This window comes from Histoplasma capsulatum, genomic scaffold (assembly GCF_000149585.1).
Source record: "Histoplasma capsulatum NAm1 scaffold_5 genomic scaffold, whole genome shotgun sequence".
Classification (NCBI taxonomy): Eukaryota; Fungi; Ascomycota; class Eurotiomycetes; order Onygenales; family Ajellomycetaceae; genus Histoplasma; species Histoplasma mississippiense.
Window position 1 is genome coordinate 1,907,345 of NW_001813978.1, and position 22,795 is coordinate 1,930,139.

Genomic DNA, 22,795 nt, shown 5'->3' on the forward strand with positions numbered 1-22,795 from the left:
TCAACGCACCGCAATATGCGCGACCTGCGTCCACAACCACGGCCAGTAGAAGGGATATGGAATCCCGGGATCTGGCCACCAAGAACTGTATAGTGCACAGTTAATGAGGCCTCGAGCGTCATCTCCAGCACGGCCCAGTGAACTCCGTCGCTCAAATACAACAGCCTCCAATTCGGCAGCAAGACTTTCTGGACCGTTTGTTCCTTTCACTGAGCGCCATCAGCGCAATGGGCATTCGAGCCTTCGACGCAGCGCGACAGAACGCCAAAACCGCCGACCTCCACGAGTGGCTTTTAGCAGGCATCGCCATGCGCTCGAAGACCGGTCCCCAATTCATAATCCACACCTGACCCCAAGCCAATCAGCAGATGCCATTTCCAATATCCCGGGTAGTTTCCCCGTTGAAACCATACCACTTGTTCCTCCTAAATCCATCCATCAATCTGCCGAACGCCAGCCGGAAATGCAAGATCAGAGTCGACCAACAAACGATATCGATCGATGTATCGCTCATCTCGGGCTTCTTGGCTATGGCTATGACCCGAGTCTTCCTTCACACAACCTGCACATATATGCAGAAGCATCAAATGGTAACCTAGAAGACGCGATTGAGATGATTGAAGAGGAGAGGAAGGCATATGAGCAACGGACTGTATTTCGGTGATTGAGCCATTTTTCATAGAAATTTAAATTTTTTTTCCAAATCATTTCCATTTTGTTATTCAAATTGGCAACTATGTATTTGTTTAGGGCGAGTTTTTAAAATTTTTTTTTTTTTTTTTTTTTTTTTTTTTTTTTTTTTTTTTTTTTTTTTTTTTTTTTTTTGCATTTGATTCTTGCATAATCTGTCATTAGCTATATATGTTACTATCGTTGCCGCTGCAGATTCTTCTAATGTACTTGTACGATCCTCTGCTCTGTAGCCAAAAGTCACGGGAGCGTAGAAACTGCCAAGCATTTCGACAACGATCGTAAACCACGAACAGTAGAACTCAAAATCAGAATCCAACACATTACGACCAAGCTAAATCTGGCATAATAGTGCCTGAGGAGAATGCTCTTATGGCGTAGATGTCTGAGCACCTCTGCCTCCGCTCCGACAATTGCGGGTCAAAAATCCCCGCTGTTACTACGATGTGCGCAGCTGTTGGACGCATCCCGATCAACCACCAGAACTGCTGAGACAGCTACTGCTGCTCCTGATGGGAGCGCAAGTTCTTTAGACAACCGCCAAATCCGCGTTCGAGGTTTCATTCGGTCGGTGAGGAAGCAGAAACGGTTCGCGTTTGCTGAGATCTCGGATGGGTCGACAATTAAGTCGGTGCAGGCGATTTTGACACCGGAACAGGCTGCTCGGTATGTCTGTCTGTCCTGACGGCTGTTGTCTTTCCTTTCCATGTTTTTTTGTCTACTAATTTTCGATTTTTCCCTTTCTCTTGATTTTGATAGGTTGTCGACTGGTTCTGCCGTCGATATTTCGGGCGTCTGGCAGCCTTGTCCTCCTGGCAAAGAACAAAGCCATGAGCTTCATGCGACAGAAGTCAAGATAACTGGGGAAACGGACCCTGAGGTTAGTTTCGTTCCAATCCCTTGCACAGCATGTCGACTATCCTCCACTGATACCTACACCCTTCCAAACCGGCAGACATATCCAATTCAAAAGAAATACCACAGCCCAGATTTCCTTCGACAAATCCCACATCTTCGGCTACGGACACCGTTCAACTCCCTCTTATCTCGATTTCGATCAGAAAGCATTTTCCAACTGGGACAGGTATTCCGTTTCCAGCTCGGTGGCTGTTTCGTGCAGGTCCAACCTCCGCTGATCACATCGTCTGACTGCGAAGGCGCTGGGGAAGTGTTCACCGTGGTGCCAGGAGATAAAGTGGGGGGTGCAGAAGTGGAGGAATTCTTTCGATCGCCAAAATACCTCACAGTGTCAAGCCAGCTACATCTCGAGGCGTATGCGGCCGAGCTGGGAAATGTGTGGGCCCTTTCTCCCACCTTCCGAGCAGAAAAGAGCGATACGCCTCGGCATCTAAGCGAGTTCTATATGCTAGAGGTAGAAATGAACTTTGTGCAAAGCGTGGATTCGTTAACGGATATTGTCGAGTCATTAATTCGTGACCTTACGAAACGACTATACGAGACTCCAGTTGCGGAAGAGATATTCACAGCTAAGAGGACAGGGGAGTCAGGCGCGGAAAAAGTTGATAAGGGACTACGCCTGCGATGGTTTGGTATTATGGAGGGTGAGAAATGGCCTCGAATTACATATACCAGCGCGATCGAGTTGCTTCAGAAAGCTGTTCAATCGAAGGCCACCATTTTTAACTTTCCCCCCGTCTGGGAGGAAGGACTTCAACTCGAGCACGAGAAATTCATAGTCGATGAAATAGGGAAGGGTCGTCCTGTATTCGTGACCCACTACCCAAAAAGGGTGAAACCATTTTACATGGCACCTTCACTAGTCACGGACGAATCTTCATCATCACCAGCAGCAGAAGTACCACATCATGATCCACTCCAAACAAGGGAAACCGTTGCCTGCTTTGATCTTCTGATGCCCGAGATCAGCGAAGTTGTCGGTGGCTCTATTCGTGAACAACGACTTCCAAATCTTATAAAGAACATGCGTGAGCACGGACTTCTTAAGAAAAAACTCGAAGCTGGTTCAGACGCAGATAACGCATCTCCTTCGACATATTCGATATCGGAGTCGAGTTCGCCAGTATATCCCTACCTCCAACCGGATGAACATCTCGGCTCAATTCAATGGTATGCCGATCTTAGGAGATGGGGCAGTGCGCCTCACGGCGGGTTTGGACTTGGGTTCGACCGATACCTGGGATATCTAGCTGGTGTTTCCAGCCTGAGGGATGTTGTCCCGTTTCCACGACATTTTGGACGAGCTGAATGCTGAAAGGCACCAACCCCCCCCTTTTCTTTTCTTTTCTTTTCTTTTTTTTTTTTTTTTTTTGACGAATGTTTACTAGATTTCTCCTCTTTGTATTATGACGGCGAGCAAAGATCTGTGTGCTATGAGATATGAAAGTATCCACTCTCTGTTTTCTGAATTGTGATAATATACCCATTTCTTTTATTTGAACATGCTCATTACCCCTGCTGCATCCAATATATGTATTTGTACTTATGCCCAGCCCTCTAATCTCCAACATGAAAGGCGCATCTAAACAAAAGAACCTACTGTATACCAGCTGCATCCTCCTTGCTCCTTCACTATTGATCCTCTCATTTTAAAGTATATATGTAAGTTCTAGAGCCAAAAATAGGAAGATCGAAAGGCCGGCTTCGTCGGATGTCCTCGAAAGCAGCCAATAGAAGGCAGAGGCCCCGCCGCTTGTAACACGATGCACTTAGACTACCCCTCTTAGCTTTAATCTTATTCCAAATTCTCGAGGCACGGCCCCTCAGTCGCCTTGTTCTCATTCCTGCATCTTGCGTTATCGGAGAACGTAAATTCTTCGCTCCACGCCATAGCGAGGTATGTAATCTACGCTGTAAAGAAGCAACGAACGACCCAGACTGGCGACAAGCCACAAAACTCTCACTTACGGCGCCAGCAGTGTGAAGAAATAAACAACGCCACCAGGTATGTGGTGGAGTAATGATGTTGGAACAAAGGTGATTTCAAGCACCAGGTATGAGGTCCTGAGCATGGACTCCAAACCTTATAACGGTTAAATAACCTTAAATTCAGCTAACTCCTCACCACTTTTCTTTCCTAGCTGCACAAATTCTCCCGTCTCACTCTGGCACTATGGGCTTGCTGCTGCCCGACGGGAGACCCTTTGATTTAATTTAATTTTATTTTATAATATTTTATATTCTAAGAAACAGGTGCTTCAAGTTCACTTAAAATATGGGTGCCATCGAGTCCAGAGCCAACGAACCAGGGTGGAACAAGGAGGCATCTTAGGTCGTAATTATGCACCAGCCACCATCGTTACTAAGAGTTTTAGGTCTTAATTCCAAGACAATTTGTTCGTTCTTCGACTCTTCCCGCCAAGACTTACCCTCTGTCAACGTCAGACAAAGCCATTCTTGTGGATTCTGACGAGCCATGGCGTCCCAAAAAAAATGGCCGAAGACACGCAAACCGAATACGACCGCGGACTTGTGAAGGCCTCAACACTCGGGAGCATGTTCTCCACCACAGCGAATGCCGGGAGAAGGCGTGGCAAGATAATGAGGGCGGACTGACGTTTTAAAGTTTTTAACCTCTGCATTGCGGCCAAACTTTTGCACGGCTAAAGCACGGGAAACCAAGATGTGGGAATTAAGTTCCTTTTGCTCCGATTCACCTCATCCGCTGCTTCCGCTCTTCTTGTGTGGGGTCCACAGCTCGCAATCCTTGGTTCTCGGACCCACAAAATGTTAAGGTTATCTTGAGCCCCTGTTCGATCAGCGGCGCAACCTTGCTAGCTGAGCCCGGTGACTCTTACACTGGCCACTAGCATGGGGAGGACAGCATAAGCAACCACGGCCAGTTAACAGACAGATCAGGGCCTCTGAAGGTTTTCACAGACAAGGGCCCCAGTTTGTTTTTCCCTCCCCGCGAGCATTTGATGGTGCATCTTCCGGTATTGATTATTTAAACTTTGGTGTTGACGTCGGTAACCTTCTTTTCATCGGTTGCTTTGCTTTCATTGACCTGCTCTGGCCCGTGAGTATCGTGAATACGAAAATAAGCTTGTTTGCACATCCGTGTTACCCTCGCATCCCAACCCCGGTAGCATAAAAAACTATAATTATGCACTGGTTAGTTTCATACAATACTGGTATTTCGCTGTACATACACGCCATACAGTACTGTGTCAATATCCGGCTCAACCTTGTGCCGATGATCAAAAGTCCTCGACCTGAACAGGGAGCATGAGATGCTCTCACAAAAGTCTGAATTTTCAATCAAGTTGGCGCAACATGGTCGGATGGGGCCCTTGCCCAGCTAGTCCTAGCCGCGGATACGCTCACCATCCGCTCCGAAAACGAAACCGAGGTCATTTCAGAGATCCCATTCTTGTTCAAGCACAGTTTCTGTACATGTACGGAGTATTATTGAACAAATTATCATTTAATTAACCTTGTAGACATGAGTTCTAATTAGAGAACTGCTTAGTAATCATTCTCTGATAACTAACTGGCTATCTAGTTTTAAATCTTTCATCCCCCCTTGTCATATACTAAATACGACTATCAGGTATTCTTATTTTTTTTCCCAAGTGAGTGTTAAATGTCAGAGGTCCATGCTATCTACCGCAGATAGTATTAATTCAGGACAATACGAAGATTCAAAATAAGTCATTTAGAAAATTTGATACGGGCTGGTGATGTGAGGCACAGGCTAATAAACAGTACGAGTAATAGCGCTTATTCACTACAGAAAAAAACAGGAGAGGAAGATAAACTGTGCATTTGTCCTATACAGCAATATGTATATTCAGTGCGTGGGCGCCGTGACATAACATTTGGCATGACAGTTGATTTAGAGCCAAAGTTGCCGAGCCTCATCGACACAAAAGTTTGAAGTTTGCAGAGGAAAACTTGCTCAAGGTTCATATTATCCACTGATATAATTTTATTTCTAACCATTTTCTTCGTCTCCAGGTTTAGAAGATCATTTTCTTCTATCGCGCTCTTTTTTTTAAGAGTCAGACTAGCTGTCTTGAGATGCTTTGATGAGAAAAGACGTAAGCTTATTCAGAGTAATCGTAACCTCCATTTTTCCCCTACTAGTAGTTATCAAAAATAGTTATCATCGAAAATGGCTATCTGCATGTGCTTACAGACATTATGCAACCGCGTCAGCTAATGGGGAGAGGTGCCCATTTAGTATCTCAATGAACCATACCTAGGCAGAGACGGGGTGTAATATCAAGTAGGATGCGAATTGCCACAGATTGTTCATATATCGTTATCTCACCAAGGGGGCGTCTGTCCACAAGTAACGAAATGAGAAGGGACCCATTTTGAATGTCTGACACCGCTGCATCACAAGGGTGGTGGCAGAAAGCAGCTGTCTCCATAAGACCATGGCAAATGCAGAACATCCAAAACTCCTTCAAACCCACGCTCAAGAGGCTGATCCTAATTGGTAAAAATCTCAAATATATAACAGAATGTCCTTAGCCAGGAAGGTATCTTTGTACAGTGCCTAGATCAGGATACTTACTTCCTAGATATTTTTAGCTATGTTGGAGCTACTACACAAGCCCTATCCCACGTGACCCACACTAGATAGATAATAACAACTAACCAAGCTTCAACCCTCTTACAGTTTGGTATGGCCACTTTGCCAGCGTCTCCGAATTATATGTATGCTTGGTCATCTTGGCAAAGAATACTCTACCTTCTCTGTTTTAAACCTAGTTATTATTGAACATACGAGTTACCCAGTTGTCAGCAGCCTGAATTAATAATTGATCGTGGGGACATGCGTCGACAATGGGCTTTTTTTTTATGGAAGCAGTGATATCAGCTTTGTGGGTGTCTGCTGTAATTGTTATGTTAACGGAATGCCTTCGTGCAGAGTTATTCATGAAGCGACAAGGGTGGACAATAGCTTCCAATTCCCAAGGGTGCTGACCGCACATATTCATCTCCATTTGGGAGGACGGAAATTGAGAGGATTGAAGTCGAAGTGAAGGAAGTGAGCAGAGTAGCTGTCGAGCGCTTTGAATATAAGATCAGCTGCCTGACGCAAGAGTCAGCCTACAAAGAAAGAATGAAAATGCAATAAAACAAAATACATCCAATGACTAAGGGTTTTAGTTCAAGGGCGAAATGCACCCTAGCACAAAAAGACATCCAACCCCGATCTGATCCGGGGCCAGCAGAGAAGTCTCATTTCAGTACAGAATACTCCGTACGGAGTACGGGTTTAACACGACTGCAGGATGCAAACTCCGAAACCACAGCAGGTCAGACTGGGGTTGTCGTTACAAACATCCATGTGGTTCAATTCTATTGACGGGGGATCGCACTCACGTCAGAAATATTGCCGAATGGTGAGAATCGACGCTATGCCAGTAAGCAAGGGAAAATTGAAACGGAAGATACCCTACCGATCTATCAGTTGGCTCAAGTCAATGACAGTTCACTCAAGACTGAAACATGATTTCCCATCGACAGGGTATGTCTGGGTTTTGTGAGGATGGGCTCTTTGCAACGCCGAAGTCCGAAGAAATGATTGCTGAAAATTTCATGGCTTCTTTCGGAAATCCTCTGAAAGCCGCCGTCCACCGGATGCGGGTTGGTTCTTACTTGCAGCGGGCGTTGTCTCCGGACACAACCATGAACGTTCTCGTTATCACCCAGACACATGATAACAAAAGAAATAAGAAACTGGAAATCTTGCAAATAATATGAAACAGGAAATGAAGTGTTGTGAAAAGGTCACCTGCTTTGTCTTGACCCGAATTCAGGGAAGAGACGAAACGAACCATGGCCCGCAGCTTGTTCATATTATGCTTCTCGCCTGCCAATGGTTAGCTTTATGTTTTCTTTGAAATCCTCCACTCTGGGGGAATGGAGGTAAGCAGCCAAGAAAGAAAAGGCGAAGGCGGTAAGTTGAATGGGTTTCTTTTCTTTAAAATGAAGGTGGTTTTAAATTTTGACCGACAAAACTGGGCAGCGCTTAATTTAACATTATTAGAGCCCTTGCAGACATGTCGAGGGTGATCTCAAGGGCATCTTCATCCTAGCCTTCTACGGAGTAATTCTCACTCCACCTGTTTTTGGGTTGGGTGGTTATAAGCAGGACCCACTTTTTAAATATTGTTTAACCGCAATACAGGGGACACGGGAGGACTGCCTCAGGAACATCTAGCCCAGCTGAACACAGATCCAACCCTGCCGAGGAAATATATTTGACAATCGCCATCATTTACGACGCACGGTCCTCGCATTGCTTGCGCCATGTCCCCAGAGTCCAATCATAGGTGATCCATAAAGGTTGAAAATACCTTAGAGGATCATGGTTGCCCCGCTCGCTTAAAAGCTTGGCCGCCGGTCCCACGTTTTAACTTTAAAATCTTAAAATGACTCGAAGCCAGGAAGCCAGGAAGCGGGGTGTTGGGACTTCGACTGATTCGTATCTGTCAGAGCTTTTCTCCTCTGCTGGTCACCACAGATAGTAGTTTAGATCCAGGGCAGAGATTCTCGAGGCCCAGCCTTTCATAAAGACACTTTACTAATATATATAAGGAATAACTCTAAAATTTGTTTTCTATCGATCAATTGATCATTGCAACAAGTTAGCATATAACTAGATAGAAATGTCAACATGCAGATCCGCGGAGAATACTGGTGATGAACAATTCTCTTCAGCGCTATCTATAAGTATACCTGCTGAGCACAGCTGCTGGAAGATAATTTTTAATAGAGATTCTGTAAAGGCTTCACTGATGGATGCTCCCAAGATTCAGCAGAGATATTAAAATCGTAATTACTCCAGCTTTCTACGCGATGGAGGAAGAAAAAAATCAATTACTACTCGAAACCAATCCTTTTGGCAGGGCCACTGGGGAAAAGGAGCTCAATCACCACCAGCGTCATGCTGGTAGAAGAGGGGATGAACCAATCCAAAACCCCAACATGTCATGTTTACATCGGGTGGCTGGAGCTGAGTCGAGGCTAGTAAGCTCCATTGCTCAAAGTCTCCAAGGCTCCAGGGTTTTAAAGAAATAAATTCGGCACCATGGTTTCTGAAAATGTTCCCCGTCCATGCTGTCATTTTTAAGCAAGAATAATGAATTTTCGATATTGAACCTGGAAAATGTATTGGTCTAACCAGTTGTTTTCTCACCTTTGCTGGATGAACAGGTTCTTGGTTTCGAGGCCAACTTCGTTCCTGTTCTCCCGCCATACCGAGGTAATGAGCTTTGATCACCCAAGCCCGGTTTGGAAGTGGGGGATGGGAAAGATTGCTAATCGTCCTAAGCATTTGGCTAATTTTCAACCATCATTGATAAGAAAAAAACATAAAACAGTAATACGAAGCTGGGACAAAATTCGGGCGAAGCAACATGGATGTCAGTTTAAAGTTAGCCTTAAATTACCATTGCTGCTGAACATAGTAATAGCGTGGTAAAGTATACACCACGTATTGCATGACGGCGCTAGTTTAGCATGAAAAAGCTTTGTGATCGTGCATCGTTAGTTGAAGTACGGCTGCCATTCAAGATCGTGACCTTCCTCAATTTCAAAAAATTATGTATCCAACGATCTGCAAAACTTTATATTTTTCTAACCTACGGCCTGTTGAATGGCTGTTTGCGTGGGACTTTATAACACTGTGAATTCGTATACTCGAGAATTCTGAAGCTGGGGGTGCTGACTGGGAACCTCGGAGCTCCCATAGATCCCAAATTTCCGATTGAACGAGCAAAAATTTTCGAAGAATAATAATTCAGCCTCCAGCTGACACATTGTATACATACATGCCATGACTGAATGAGTTATCTCCGATAGTATGACATATAACCACATGATGACACAAAACAGACAGTGCACTTGGGCTTTTGAAGTTTGATCTGACCTGTTTGAATCATTTTCCCAGAATACTATGTTTCCATGCCTGCATTACCGACGAGCGAACGAACAAAAGACAAACCGTGGAGCAATATTGTTTCATCCTTAAATGTGTTTCTTCTCCTGTAACACAGTCTCGTATTACCATGAATTGATCCGATTATGGTTGACATGCTCTCTGTATCGTGTAAAATTTGGCAATCAAGCAGATAAATGGGTAAAGGATTCAGTTGCCCCTTTTATTAGAATTTCAAAAACGGCTAATCTAAGCAGGGAACGTCAAAATTGAAAAGAGTGGATTGGACGAATTAATTAAGGTAAATACCGTCTTGTGTGGGGTTTCGAAGGAAAATGATTCAAAGAAGCCTGTATGATAGTCCAAAAAAGGAAGGCGTTTCATTTTAAGTTGTGCAATTTTCCCTTCTAAGTTGGCCTCAACTTGCTGAGGCAGCACAACCAATTGAACTGGTGCCAATGCAGAAAGCAATGTGGGTAGCAGTAATAATACCAATCGAGTCACCTCTTCCATTGCCTATTGAGAGCCTCACACCCATCCGCAGTGGCCCAGCGGGCGCTGACAGCTGTTCTTGAATGAATAAATAAATAAATAAAAAAATAAGCATAAATTTTGATTCACAACACTCCTAGTATGTTCTGCTTCACTTCTTCACATGAGGAGAGCTCGAAGGGTCTTATAATCAACTTTTTCCATCATAAACAAAAATAGCTAAGTTATTTGGTAGTAAATTCCATAGCAACAATGTATGTACTGTACATGTACAGTCGTCTGCTGTCACGGAGCCTAAGTTAAACTCTGCAAAAACAGAATCACTAAAAGCCGTAGATTTAAGCTTTCGCTGCTTAAATACCTGATGTGGGTGCGCGCGGCACGATTAAACCATAAATCGAAGGAGCATGCGTACCTGGAAACTAACTGGTCAGTGCTCCTTTTTGGACTCTCGGTTGCAGGACATGGCTTAGCTTATTTCCTTACTCACAAAATTTGATTTTTTTGGTGTTTTCCACCGCCAAGCCCGTTCGATGTTGGAATTCATGAATCATGAGAATAGAAGGAGTGGAGCACAGTCAATTTATCTGTCCACAATTAAGCATTAAGTGACTTTTAACTCCGTCGTTCACATTACACGAGGCGTGCTTGGCAATGCTTGGCCTTGCAGCAACCGAAGAAATCAAAAAAAGATCTCAGTTTGCAGGCCCTTATTGAGTTCCACACTATACAAGGAATGATATCTGACACGCTTGACCTACCTGATTTGGGGATATAAATGCAGGAATTAAAAAGGCTTGATATGGCAAATATCACTACTATAAACATACGCCGTATTTCGTACGCAAGAGTGCAGCAAACATGTCGAGTTACAAATATATACAGTGGTTGTCTTTCAAAGTCTGTGGAAGAGTTCGTACGGACATCAAAACGTACTTCCTGCAGCATCACACATATCATTATATAACATATATGGCTGGTCATATTAGTCCTACACAGAAATAATGGTGATGGAAGAATTTTTGTTGAAGGTACGGCATATATTTTTTCCAGTGCTGAAGTATAGCAAACAGAAGAATCTTTCTTTCTTTCTTTCTTTCTTACTTTATTGTTTTTAATTTTTTTTTTAATTTTTTTTAATTTTTTCACCAACCCTCTAGGCTCGCTGAAGGGTATGGTCGGTGTCTCGGTATCGATATCGTATCGTAATTTATATACGAAATACGGTACTGTCAGCACCGTATCCAATCAGCGAGGCTCTTTCTCACGTGTTACGCCTTTCGTGGGCCTTATCCAATCTATCTTTCTTCTGCATCTTCCTTTTCACAACCACACTCCTTTGCCAGGTAACGCTCACGGTGCCTGGGTCTGCAGAACTGCTCAAAATACCAGGAAAGAGCTGTTTCTCCCCGGCACTCATTTCCTTCACATACGGATGTGACATAACCTCACCTCTTACCCGCCTTTCAGCCAGTGAACGCAGTTTTAAAGCACAGGACGTTCTGCAATAAAAGTCGTCCAAGTGCTGCGAAGTTATTCTATGCCTATCTGGGCTTGCCGACTTTTTTCCGCTTTGATTTGAAAATTGTATCACTTTTATTGCGTACCCCTCCATCCTCTTGCTAAAGACTTGCTTTGAAATCTCTAGGTATGTTGACAATCTCATTTATTCCGTTATTGTATGGCCAGGAGATTCTATTCTTCGTCATTCGCACCTGGATGTCGTTTATTTTCCTTTTCAAGCTTATCAACCCAACCCCAATTTCAACGGAGAGTTCCCAGCGCCTAGCTTGCATTTGTTTCCGTAGTTACTTTTCCTACCTAGGGATCCCTCGTCATAGCCGTTTATTTGCGGAATCCTAGTTAGATGACTATTTTTACTTATATTCTAACTTTTCTTTACTTCTTTCCGAACGATAGGCTCCGTTTTTGTTTAGGTTTAATCGGCCTTTCCAATTCGCCTAAAGCTGATACATAATCTGCTAACCTCCTGTCATGAATCGTTAGTGCTCAAAGATTGCACTACAAGTTTAGAGACAGAAAGAGTTTCCGGACTGCTTGGGTTTTTTGTGCTGCCTCCCCCACGTTCGAATACACTATATCCATAACGAACCTCAGATTCAGGGCGTGACGTTTGTACTAGCCGGTTTTCTTCCCTGTTGAGGCGAAGGGGATGGAGACGTATAACGGACACGTCCGCACACCCGCGGATGCTATCATCCTATTCGAAGCCTGTCGCATTGGGCTTTTACCCCGAGTCCAGAGAAGATTATCGGAGAAAGAAAGGCAGTCTGTCAAATCTGGCTCCGTTTTTGTGTGGGATGAGCGAGAAGCAGGAATGAGAAGATGGACAGATGGTAAATCATGGAGCGCGAGCAGAGTATCAGGGAGCTTCTTGACCTATAGAGAAATGGAAGGAAAAAGGGGTGGCAGCCATGGTGCGCAAGCGTCGAGGGCAGGGAAAACTCCTGACAGTAATAGAGGGAGCGATGAAGATCCCGGAGAGGGTGGAGAGGAAGGTCCAGATGGGTATCGTTACAAGCCGGATGGATTAATGAAGCAATCTTTCAGTATAACGACATCTACGGGACAACACCTCCATCTTATCAGCTATTATGCCCGATCTCATCCAACCGCTCCTGGCTTGAACCAGCCGTCCACTGATCCAGCTCTGCGACATATCCGCCCACAAAAAGGGTTATATCCTGAGTCCAGTGTCAATGATCAACAAAACCTGCCCGTCGTGACCCGTGGCCCTATGCCCGCACCTGGGTTTTCATATCTCCCCCACTCACTTCCTATGCACGTTCCGGTCCTACACACCCTCAACATTTGTGCCCGCCCGTACAGCTGGCCTCCACCTCCTATCACAAATGCACGACATGCTGCGTCTGCCATATGCTGCTATTGGCCTCCTCTCAGGACCCCCAATGGGCATGCATCCTTCCATACGACCAGCACCCACACCACCCCCAACTGCCCGCCCGTACGAAAGAGCTGTACATCCAGCCGATTCTACACTTCCCCCTCCAATGCATTCTCAACCGGGCACTGTTAGTGGACAAGCTGTCCCCTTTCTATAGCCCCACTCGATCCCCGAGGACGCAACCACCAACCATTTTGGGAGCTCCCAGAATCGGTTCTCCTGGCCACCCTAACCACGTCCAGGCGAATGGAACTCAACCTAATCATGCGCCCAGTCCCCCTCCATTGAAGAACATCCCACTTCATGGCAATGACAGCCAAGAGAACACTAATAGCGCCGCCATATTATCTTCGTCTGCTACAAAGGTTCCAAGCATCAACGCGCTTATGAACGGTCCGCTTCCCCCATCGACACTTGCTCCGTCGGGGGCCTTGTCCAATATTCTCGACGGATCACGACCCCAGGCTAAAGAAAATGGAAGAGACAACAGAAGTCCAAAACCGCACAGGGGCCCGGGCGATGGACCGAAAGATATCCCCAGTGAAAAAATCGGATTTGGGGAAGATATGAGAGCATTGCGACAACTTGATAAAGTTTTTACAGCCTGATTTGTTTGCAAATGATCGTAATTGAGATATTTGTGACAAGGATGTACAAATTATTTTGCTTTTTATTAACGTTTAGGCGCATGTTTTTCAGACTGGCTTTCTCGAAAATTGCATTTCTAATTGTTTTTCTCAGGTGGGGTTTGTTACAGGTTTGCGCAGGCGTTTTTTTTGCGGACTGGTCGTGTTCAAACATTATTATGTCACATGGTAGTTTTGAAAATTACCTCTGCGTTGCATTTATAATTCGGATGGGATGCTACTTTTTCATGGGAAAAGGACTCAAATCGGGGCAAGCTAGGGTGTCATTCTATCATTATTATTTCATCATTATCATCACTATCAATATCATTGTCATCATTGTCATCGTTATTGTTATTATGACCATTTTCTCGGACCTCGCTTTACCACCCTTTTCATCATTTACTCGTTATTATCAAGAGCGCTTACTTCTCAAACACTGGAAGGGGAGTCTTTGAAACTAGCGTCCTTCGTGGCCTTTCTCCTCAGTGAGCCCCAGCGAGTTCATTTTATATATTTAAAGAAAAATTTTCTTTCCGATGTCAAATTGTTCTTAATTTGTCCAATCTATGGTGGGAGCTTGATTTCGCCACCCTTGAACTGTAACCCGTCGATTAAATCGGGTAATACTAACGACGCAAGCGGCGCCTGTTGCTTGAGGGGAAAAAGTACCGGATAAAACCCATTCTGAGTTTGGGTTTATGGGCAACTCATGCATCCTTGCTAACTTATTATGGATGTTGGTTGGGAAATAGCTTTACTACGCGGTATGAATAAAGCCTTGTCTCATCCCTACAAGATACCTTACGAGCATGGTCCAGGATTTGGTAAATAGACGTCAAACATACTATATTTACGCAGTACGTTTTGTCCCATTCATTATCGGCCCAGTGGTGTGTGGTATCTTGTTCGATGTTGGCATTTCGGGGATAAGAAACCCTCAAGCCACACTGCTGAGTTATTTGAAGCTTTTATATTTCCGTAATTTCATTTTTGCAGATTCCTTGAGACCTTATTTTGTTTCCGAAGGCTGACTTCTTTTTGCCCTTTTGAAATGCAATATTACTTCATGTTTTGAGTGCAGGTATGGCAGTATGAATGCAAGTCACCTACCGAGGTACCTATGAACCCCCTCCAAGATGGTATACCAGCAGCCAGAATGTACGGCTCAAGCGACATGGCTCTGAGAAAAGCTGCGATCCTGACATCAAGCCAGGTCGCTGCGCCAGGGACAGAACGTTTGAAGGAGGAGTGAGCATTGAGTGGATTTCAGTAAGCATCATGTAAGCCCCCACAGTGAGACCAAGACCAGGTAAGATTGAGCACGAACTACCTCCTGGGGTCTCGACAGATCCTGAAGGATCCAACAGAGCCAACCCGAGGAGGGTTCTCAGCTGGAAAAAAGGTTTCCGCTAGCGACCCAAAAAAAAGACAAGCTCCAGGATAAGGTGAGCTAAATACGGGGAGGAGAAATGACCCTTGTCAGAGATGTCTGCATGGGTTTTTTGGTTTGGTGAAGCTCACTTGTTTACCCCTGTCTGCAATGAAGAGTAAGTCAGCGAATTTTCGTACTTCTGGCGAATGGGCGTTGGAGGGTGGGTTCTTGGTTGCAAATCTTCTCTCCGGTCCCCGGTGCCTGTAACCAACGGTTGATTTCAAGTTCCACGAACGAACTCCACGAAACGACGAGGCCAGAACGATAATGGGAACTTTCCTGGAACGTCTTTCAGATACAGGGAGTAAATGAATTCGTTGATGGACACGAATCAGCCGTCAAAATTAATTCTTTCCCCCGAGAGGAATGGATAAAACGAAAAAGGTTCGATTTTATTACATGATAGGATAGCAAAATTATTCTAACTCGAGCTGTGATTATTCTATCTACCTGATTTAGTTACCACTAATTTATATAGATATCTAACTTCTCAATGAAACTTACTTGTCAAATAAGGTGCTGAACTTGGTGGTGGATTTTGTGGATCTACCCAACCTGGACATTCCAGGAACGAACAGACCTTATCTATAGTTACTCCAGCGCTTTCTGTGGTTCTTCTCAAATTCACCCAACGACGAAAGACCAAGAAAATTAGAAGATTGATTGCGGAAAAAGCTACAAATATAGAAACAGTAATAAGCAATCAAGAGCCGCACCACAGTTCGGGCAGTTATCTATCTATCTTCCAAAAGTGAGCAGTAAGAAGTGAATGTTTTCAAGTTCCTTCAGAATTCAAAATCAGTGTGCTCGTAAATCGTAACATAGGTTGGAGGCGATCCAACCTAGCAGGGAAGTAATGTGCTGCGTATGCATATATGTATGATTGGTAGTCGTTTCTGGTTCGCGTGCGTTCCCATTCACGCGTGTCATGATCGACAGCCGTAACCAAGCTCTTTTCCTTAAAACCCAGCGCCTGAATTTCTCCAAACTTCCCAGAATGCAGTAATGAATAATATATAACAATGATATGCACAGAGACTCCAAAAAGAATTTCTAAAAAAAATCTTGAGCAAAAGAGGAATTGAAATGGGAACATGATCGTGTAAGTGATAAACCAAAAATGCTGTTCAGATATCCAACATACTCCTCACTTTTTGTGGTTGTTGAGTTTGGGTCAAGGTTTCTTCAGATGATAATGTGGCATGGCTGCTCGATCTGCTGGGAGACCGCATCGTCCGACCCGTCGGATTCAATAGTGTTGAAGTGTTAACTTTGGCGATCGGTTCCGCATATGGATCATTTGATATAGCATTGCTTGGGCTCCCTGTATCGCTCGGCCCGCCGCTCTTATCTTCCGGATTCGTCTTTCCTGCAGAGATCGTTCCCATCTCAATATACCGCTCCAAGTTCCTTTGTGTAGGCCTCCCCCCTCCGATTTCCATAGTCATAGCTTTCAATCTCGCGTTAGGGTCGTTGCTGGACACATGCTGAAAATCAGAGCGCAATCGGCGCCACCAAGCTGGTTTTCGCATTCCAGGGATACCAAGCTCAGCGTCTGCGGCATGTCCACGTTCACGACGCTGCTCAATAAGCGCCCTGTCTTCATTAGGATCGATGTAGCCCCATATGTTCAGCACAGTGATGATGAGCAATGGGGGAGCATAGCCAAGGCCGTAAAGCCAACCAGCATTGCCATCATATTTAGCTGGGGAAATATCCCAGGAGAATGAAGAGGCAACACCGAATCCAACACGGAGACCAGTTAGAATAATGCAGATGCAGTATTTCAAAGGCGCAGAGCTTAGATAGAAAGTTATTGAACGGAACAAAGGCTTTACAGGCTGCTGCTTGTATCTGTAAACGCTATGCCAGAGGCTATAACAGATGACAGCTAAGCACACCACTGCAATAATACTCCCCGCTTTGAAGCGGCCGTCTGTCGCGGATGGTTTGGCGATGCTCATTGTTTGGTCTTGGTTGCCTTGCTTTTGGATCGAGTTCCAGTTCCTAGGAATGACCAGGAAGAAGTTAAGCCAGGCGAAAAAGTAGAAAATCAGTGGCAAGTAAAATTCCTGGGTTTCTCTTGTAGAAGCTTCCGAGAATGCGAAGGTGTCGCGATCACAAATCTGCCGTTCTTGCCATGAACCCCTTTACATGACGTCAATAGCCGCGACCAAACCTTGGGCATACACGCAGAAATAGCATTTTTCTGCGCATAGAGATGAATGAAATACGTACCAATGCCTGACTCCTTCCCACACTGCAGCCAGCAGGCCGGGTAAAAGTAAATAATAAAACAGACTCTGAAGAGAAAGCGCAATTCCTTGTAGATAACTCCGATCGACGTCAATGCTCATGAAACAGCTTATCATACCGCAGGCTGCAACAAAGAGCATCCAATACCATTGCCACCTCCTTCCAACAGCCCGCCATCTCTTCTCTAGTGGTAAAAACGTTTTCCCATGCTTTCGCAGGTTTATCAAGGTAAACACTATGGTTGCTCCAAACATCGAAGCAAAAGCAATGCCCACACTTCCCCTTGCCTCGAGGCCATTGATCGGAAAATAACAAGATGTGGCGTTAATAAATGTTCCGTTTGATAGAATAGAAGGCTGGTACATGTCGAATGAAAGCCAGCAGTTCGAGCCATTCGAAAGAGTTCCATTGGAATAGAGGGTATAATTGAAATAATTTAGAGCGGTCAGATTGAAGTGAATATTATTGATCACGGTGTCCGTAGCGTTGTCTCCATTTTCAGGGAACTGTAAAAGTTCCCTTACCTGAAAGAGAGGCATGGATAATGTAACGAGCGAGAACCGCAACGGCGTTGAACACGCATCAACAATGCGGCGTTGAAGAAATGTGCTGAATCGGATCGTCAAGGGTAGGCAATCATCGCTACAAAGGAACGCCAACGTCGATGGGACTTCGAACCTCAGGACACCTACGCGCAATGGAATAGCAACGACAATCCTGAACTGAGTGTTCACGAGTGTTTGGAGACAGGACGAGACAGGACGAGACAGGATAGGATTCTTTTCAGAGCGGGAACATCGGAACTCAAGCCCCAACGACGTCAGAGAGGATTTCGGAAATATGTCGTGCCGAGATTCCGGGAATTAAACTGGCCTAACAATTGAACCTGCCGAGGAAGAAATAATTAAATTATTTTGAATATTGACCGATAGCTTCAAGCACGCTCAACACCGTTAAGTCATACACCCATCAAAAATAGCGTAAAAGTGGTCTCCCTCAGGGACATTTTTGTTCCGATTTACCATTAGGATAAATGCCAGAAGTGTGGAAACAAAGATACGCCCCCTGTTCTGAAAAGCACACATTGGATATCATAATACATAGATTCAAGCATCGGAGAACAATACGATTCCATACAGGTGCACATGGGCTCAATTCCGGTCCATGCTCTCCATGCTCCCCTTGCGTTCTCGCAACGGGTTTGGATCAAACATTTCAACGGGAACGAAGCCGTTCTAAACCGGCAGCACAGCTGTTGTTATACCAATTCATCTTGATATCGTCAACAAACAGAATGACAGATTTATCCCGAACGGACGCCGAAAATTGGAGACCACTTATCCCACGGAAACTGTCTCCAAAATCCAGTGGAGAAAGGGTACAGCCTTTGTAGCCCGGGCATGGTGGGAGGGTGAATTTGCGGATTCCAGCAGCCTCCTCTGTTTTTGTTAGGGTTGAATACCTGACTGCCGATACCGTTACTGCACAAGTTGTATTGGAAAAGCCGTTGTCGCATCCAAAATTAGCAGAGTAAGCATCAAACCAGAAAGTGTTCAAGCTACTTCGTGGGCCTGCGCCAAATGCACCTCCGGCTAGCAATCCCGCGTACGGAGAGCCATGATTATCCTTAGACTTCTCAGGTATGTAGATCCCGATGTGGGGGTTGGAAGTCGGAGGATAGGGCTCGGTAGGCGGAGGGCCATAAGACCATCCATCGGAGAAGAATAAATGGTTATGTGGGTTGAAAATTGGTGGAAATGGCGCAGTGTCATTGTCACTTGGGGAATATCTCGGCAAATCGTCGAACTAGAGTCGATGAGCAAATGAGAACAAGACATTTAAGGAAGCAAATGTAGAACAAAATGGATATGTATACGTTTACTTACATCCATTGTAAATTCACCCGATTCTCCACATTTTGTTGGAGTTGATGAGGGTGTACTTTTCGTTCTCGTGATTTCAATTATAGGTGCTTGGGTTGAAGGTGTAGGGGAAGACAGAGCGCCACCGTCCCATCGGTTAATCCATGAAACAATCTGGCCGTTAATAGTTGCTGTAACCATGACCCCGACCTGTCTTTTGCTAATAGATACAATAGGCGGTTTGGAGCAGTTGGGATTTGGATGCCCAGAAACGCACTGAACGCCTGTAGCTTGGGCTGTACCGTTCGCTGGATTTGTAAAATTCCACCCGCTAGGGCCATACGGCTTAGAAGGAACAGCAGAGGTGGTGGTGGTCGCATTGGTTATGGTAGGATGTGAAATTCGAGTCGAGAGTCGGGATGTACCATGTGCACCGGCTATGGTGGATAGAGTTGATGGGGCGGGTGGAGTAACTGATGTCTTAGATGCTTGGGCGCTTTTACTGTCAGTCATAATGGTAGGCGGTGATGGTTTATCTGGCAAATCATTTGACGGGACGTCGATCAAGGTGAAGGGTGAAGTGAAGGTAACCACTTCCGTTGAAACTGAAGTAATTATTGTTGTAGACTCGGAAACAGGTACTGGGCGAACTGTCACTATGAAAGTTGAGTGTTGCGAAGAGACATCATTGCCGCCAGCATTGGTGACGGTAGATATTGTTTCAAATCTCGAAGTGGCAGTCGTGTATGTCACTAATGTTTCTTCAAGAGTCGTCAACTCATCATTTGAGCTAACTGTGGAACGGACAGGCGAAACGAAGAGAGTAAGCGTGATATACACTGTTTCCGTGATTGTCCTGGTTGAAGGCCGGATCTCGGGAGACGCGCAGGTTTGGGGGGAAATAGTAGTTGTAATGGTTACAACTTGGTCATTGGTACTCGTCTCTGTAGACACACAATCTTTGGGGAGAACAGTTGTTGTGACAGTCACAGCTTCTTCATTCGCATCACTCCAGCTAGATACACTATCCGTTAGTTGGAGTCCGTACTCTAAAAATCTGACATGGCTAATATATCAAATGGAACAAATCGCACAATTTCAATAACATGCATCAAGTTGGAAAATATTTCGACCACGTAAAGCAGGGATCATTCCAATTACTCAGAAGCAGGAGCCTCTGTGTGTGCTTGGAGACGAATGCAGAGCATGTATAAAAAGTTAAGGACTCTAAAAGGCGTGAATGTAATACGACCGACACGGCATGAAGAACTAAACGGAGCAGAAAACATCAACATACCTTCGAGGCAAACGAGCCCCAGCAGCCAGGGCAAAGAAAGCCACTCCAATCACGGCCAGGACGCGCATAATGAACAGCAGGGGCTGTAAAATGAGTTTGAAAAAAACGGACAGAGCAAGGTACTGAGAGAGCGATAGACTGCTCCTGAAGCACCCAGGAGACGATAGAACTTGGTTCTGGAAAAGAAACCTATTGTTAAATGAGAGCGGGAAGCCCAGAACTGGATTACAGTAAGGAGGGACAGAATGATGGTTGAGGAAGAGATAGATGACCGCGTCGAGATAGGGAAATCAAGAGACATCAGGAGTGAGCTGGCGAGTGTTGACCTCAAGAAGCAGACCACCCATGTGACCTCAGCTCACCTCCAGGTGTTTGCTGTCTGCATAATTGCTTCCCACACCAAACAAACATCTACGCGTGCCCGGCCAACGCAGCTGGACGTTATCGCCTGTTCCCCAGGCCTTTCTACTTCATGCGAACCGTCCAGAATGTATAAGGTGAATTGAGAGACTCATCATCGCCTCTCCCCAGAAGATACGGAACGAGACAGGACAGCTGTCTCATGCTCCTTTGAAGGTAAATATACCCATTTCAATGTCATAGACACCTGATCCTAATAGATCTAATGTCGATAGAAATAGGGAGCGGTCCCAGTTGCCTATGAAAAAAGATACACAAGGAAATGCGCATTTTTCGGCTGCCTCAATCCTGAAAATCTGCGTAGAACCTTGGATGCAACATAAAGAAAAGATCCTTGCAACCTCAGTTATTCATAGAGCCAGAAAGTTTAGACTTTTAGGCCACAAGTAAGTACAAGGGGAAATGATAGAGGCGATCATAATTTTGATGTCTGCTCATTCTTTAGAACGATGTACCGTTTTGTACAGCCTGCAATCATAGAACTGCCAGACAAAGTAACGTCATTTCGCGAATCCCAAAGCACCGGGCAGAGCATAAGAGCAGTAAAGGAGAGGAAAAAGACAGAATATTTCCTCAGACGGAAAAAAAAAAAAAAAAAAAAACATTTGGTTGAGAAACAGCGGTAGATAAGAATGCATCTTCATCATACAAGAGCCAGAGCGGGCTAAAGGATCCGAAGCATTGCTCTCATGATTCCTTCGCGTGACACATGTGCTCATGAGCGTTTTAATAATGAAATAGACCACCAGGCTTGGTGTACAATTGATCCGATCGGTCGGGGGACTGAGACAATTGCACTCACTTTCATTCTGAGGCGCTCGTACCTGAGCTCATCAAATTTTTCCCATAGTCGGCTGGCTTTCAGGTAGTATCATAAAAGTAGGTCTGCGCCTGGAGATGTTAAATAGCTACTTGTAGATGAAAATATCTGACAGAGTTAACTTGCTAAGTTATGGCGCAAAATTAGGTAACTAATCCAGCCTTCATCGGTTTCAACGCAGCTGATTTAACCACCAATTTTGTTTCCCATCGGAAATGGCTTTTTCTTCCTCTTTTCTGTGCATCTTGCGTCAGAATCTGCCCACATCCTTGAGCCATTGCCGAAGAAAAGGCAGGGTCTTTGGAATCCAACAATCATATATATTCACCAGTGCCTCCCACATGCCACTTACTAGTAATTTGGACCTGACATAATTGAGCTCCGCTATCTGAGTACACACACAATGGGCGGTACAGCATTCTAATTCTGTCCTGCGCCTGGCTCTATCCTCCCTTCCCCCGGTGCCGCATGAATATCTAGAAACATGCTTCCACCGAGGGGCACGGCGATGAGGTGGGCAGTCGGACACTTTTGCTGTGGACATGGACGTGGACGCCACGCATAGGAAACAATCAGATAAAAATGCAAGACGGGCCATTCCCTATCTTCCAAATATTATTCCTGACAAACCCCATCATTGGATGGGGTTGTGGCGATCCCACCGGCAATCCGATTTGAAGAGCTAATTCCTGGCTATTCTCAATCAGTACAGGCCCCACCGTTTATATTATCAAGGGAGATGGCATGTACCATGTATCCTTGGCCTAGGCAGAACTTATTGGCGCGTGGGGATTGATAAGTAAACCCCCTTCCCTTCCCGCCTGGGTTGGGAAGGAAGACAGCTGCATGGCAGAAATCACAAATTAAACAGGGCCACAATTTTGCTGTGATAGCTAACTGTCGTCATTCAAGCCCCTAGACCATATCATTGTTAGCATTAAACGGGGTACCTAATATTAAAGTCCAAATGGCACTCTAGTTCAGCTCCAAGGTTGTTGTAGGATGTAGTAAGAAAGTGTTGGGGGTTTGGATTGGTTCGTCCCCTTCTACTACTAGTATGGTGCTGGTGGTGATCGAGCACTTTTGTCCCAGT

General features: G+C 45.0%; 8 protein-coding genes across 8 annotated transcripts; 5 read left to right on the forward strand and 3 right to left on the reverse strand.

Moving 5' to 3' along the window:
• Nucleotides 1-1,054: 1,054 nt before the first annotated feature.
• Nucleotides 1,055-2,923, forward strand: HCAG_05427 (hypothetical protein; the record flags this gene model as incomplete). Its single annotated transcript, XM_001539910.1, has 3 exons — nt 1,055-1,356; nt 1,450-1,570; nt 1,775-2,923. The coding sequence occupies 3 exons, from the start codon at nt 1,055-1,057 to the stop codon at nt 2,921-2,923; spliced, it is 1,572 nt and encodes a 523-aa protein (XP_001539960.1).
• Nucleotides 2,924-3,177: 254 nt separating this feature from the next.
• On the forward strand, nt 3,178-3,816 carry HCAG_05428 (predicted protein; the record flags this gene model as incomplete). Its single annotated transcript, XM_001539911.1, has 3 exons — nt 3,178-3,209; nt 3,422-3,613; nt 3,750-3,816. 3 exons carry the CDS (start codon nt 3,178-3,180, stop codon nt 3,814-3,816), a joined length of 291 nt encoding a protein of 96 aa, XP_001539961.1.
• Nucleotides 3,817-4,101: 285 nt separating this feature from the next.
• Nucleotides 4,102-4,224, forward strand: HCAG_05429 (predicted protein; the record flags this gene model as incomplete). Its single annotated transcript, XM_001539912.1, has 1 exon — nt 4,102-4,224. The coding sequence occupies one exon, from the start codon at nt 4,102-4,104 to the stop codon at nt 4,222-4,224; it is 123 nt and encodes a 40-aa protein (XP_001539962.1).
• A 1,770-nt stretch (nt 4,225-5,994) lies between these two features.
• HCAG_05430 (predicted protein) lies at nt 5,995-7,849 on the forward strand (the record flags this gene model as incomplete). The annotated part of the gene is made up of 7 exons (XM_001539913.1): nt 5,995-6,115; nt 6,299-6,336; nt 6,584-6,726; nt 6,917-7,049; nt 7,153-7,272; nt 7,676-7,735; nt 7,817-7,849. The coding sequence occupies 7 exons, from the start codon at nt 5,995-5,997 to the stop codon at nt 7,847-7,849; spliced, it is 648 nt and encodes a 215-aa protein (XP_001539963.1).
• Nucleotides 7,850-8,234: 385 nt separating this feature from the next.
• On the reverse strand, nt 8,235-9,380 carry HCAG_05431 (predicted protein; the record flags this gene model as incomplete). The annotated part of the gene is made up of 5 exons (XM_001539914.1): nt 8,235-8,248; nt 8,368-8,423; nt 8,828-8,872; nt 9,081-9,140; nt 9,277-9,380. The coding sequence occupies 5 exons, from the start codon at nt 9,378-9,380 to the stop codon at nt 8,235-8,237; spliced, it is 279 nt and encodes a 92-aa protein (XP_001539964.1).
• A 2,853-nt stretch (nt 9,381-12,233) lies between these two features.
• HCAG_05432 (cAMP-independent regulatory protein pac2) lies at nt 12,234-13,594 on the forward strand (the record flags this gene model as incomplete). The annotated part of the gene is made up of 2 exons (XM_001539915.1): nt 12,234-13,046; nt 13,229-13,594. 2 exons carry the CDS (start codon nt 12,234-12,236, stop codon nt 13,592-13,594), a joined length of 1,179 nt encoding a protein of 392 aa, XP_001539965.1.
• A 1,538-nt stretch (nt 13,595-15,132) lies between these two features.
• On the reverse strand, nt 15,133-17,842 carry HCAG_05433 (predicted protein; the record flags this gene model as incomplete). The annotated part of the gene is made up of 6 exons (XM_001539916.1): nt 15,133-15,150; nt 15,287-15,326; nt 15,552-15,602; nt 15,890-16,100; nt 16,192-17,195; nt 17,286-17,842. The coding sequence occupies 6 exons, from the start codon at nt 17,840-17,842 to the stop codon at nt 15,133-15,135; spliced, it is 1,881 nt and encodes a 626-aa protein (XP_001539966.1).
• Nucleotides 17,843-18,518: 676 nt separating this feature from the next.
• HCAG_05434 (predicted protein) lies at nt 18,519-20,530 on the reverse strand (the record flags this gene model as incomplete). Its single annotated transcript, XM_001539917.1, has 3 exons — nt 18,519-19,109; nt 19,190-20,180; nt 20,463-20,530. The coding sequence occupies 3 exons, from the start codon at nt 20,528-20,530 to the stop codon at nt 18,519-18,521; spliced, it is 1,650 nt and encodes a 549-aa protein (XP_001539967.1).
• Between the last annotated feature and the right edge of the window lie 2,265 nt (nt 20,531-22,795).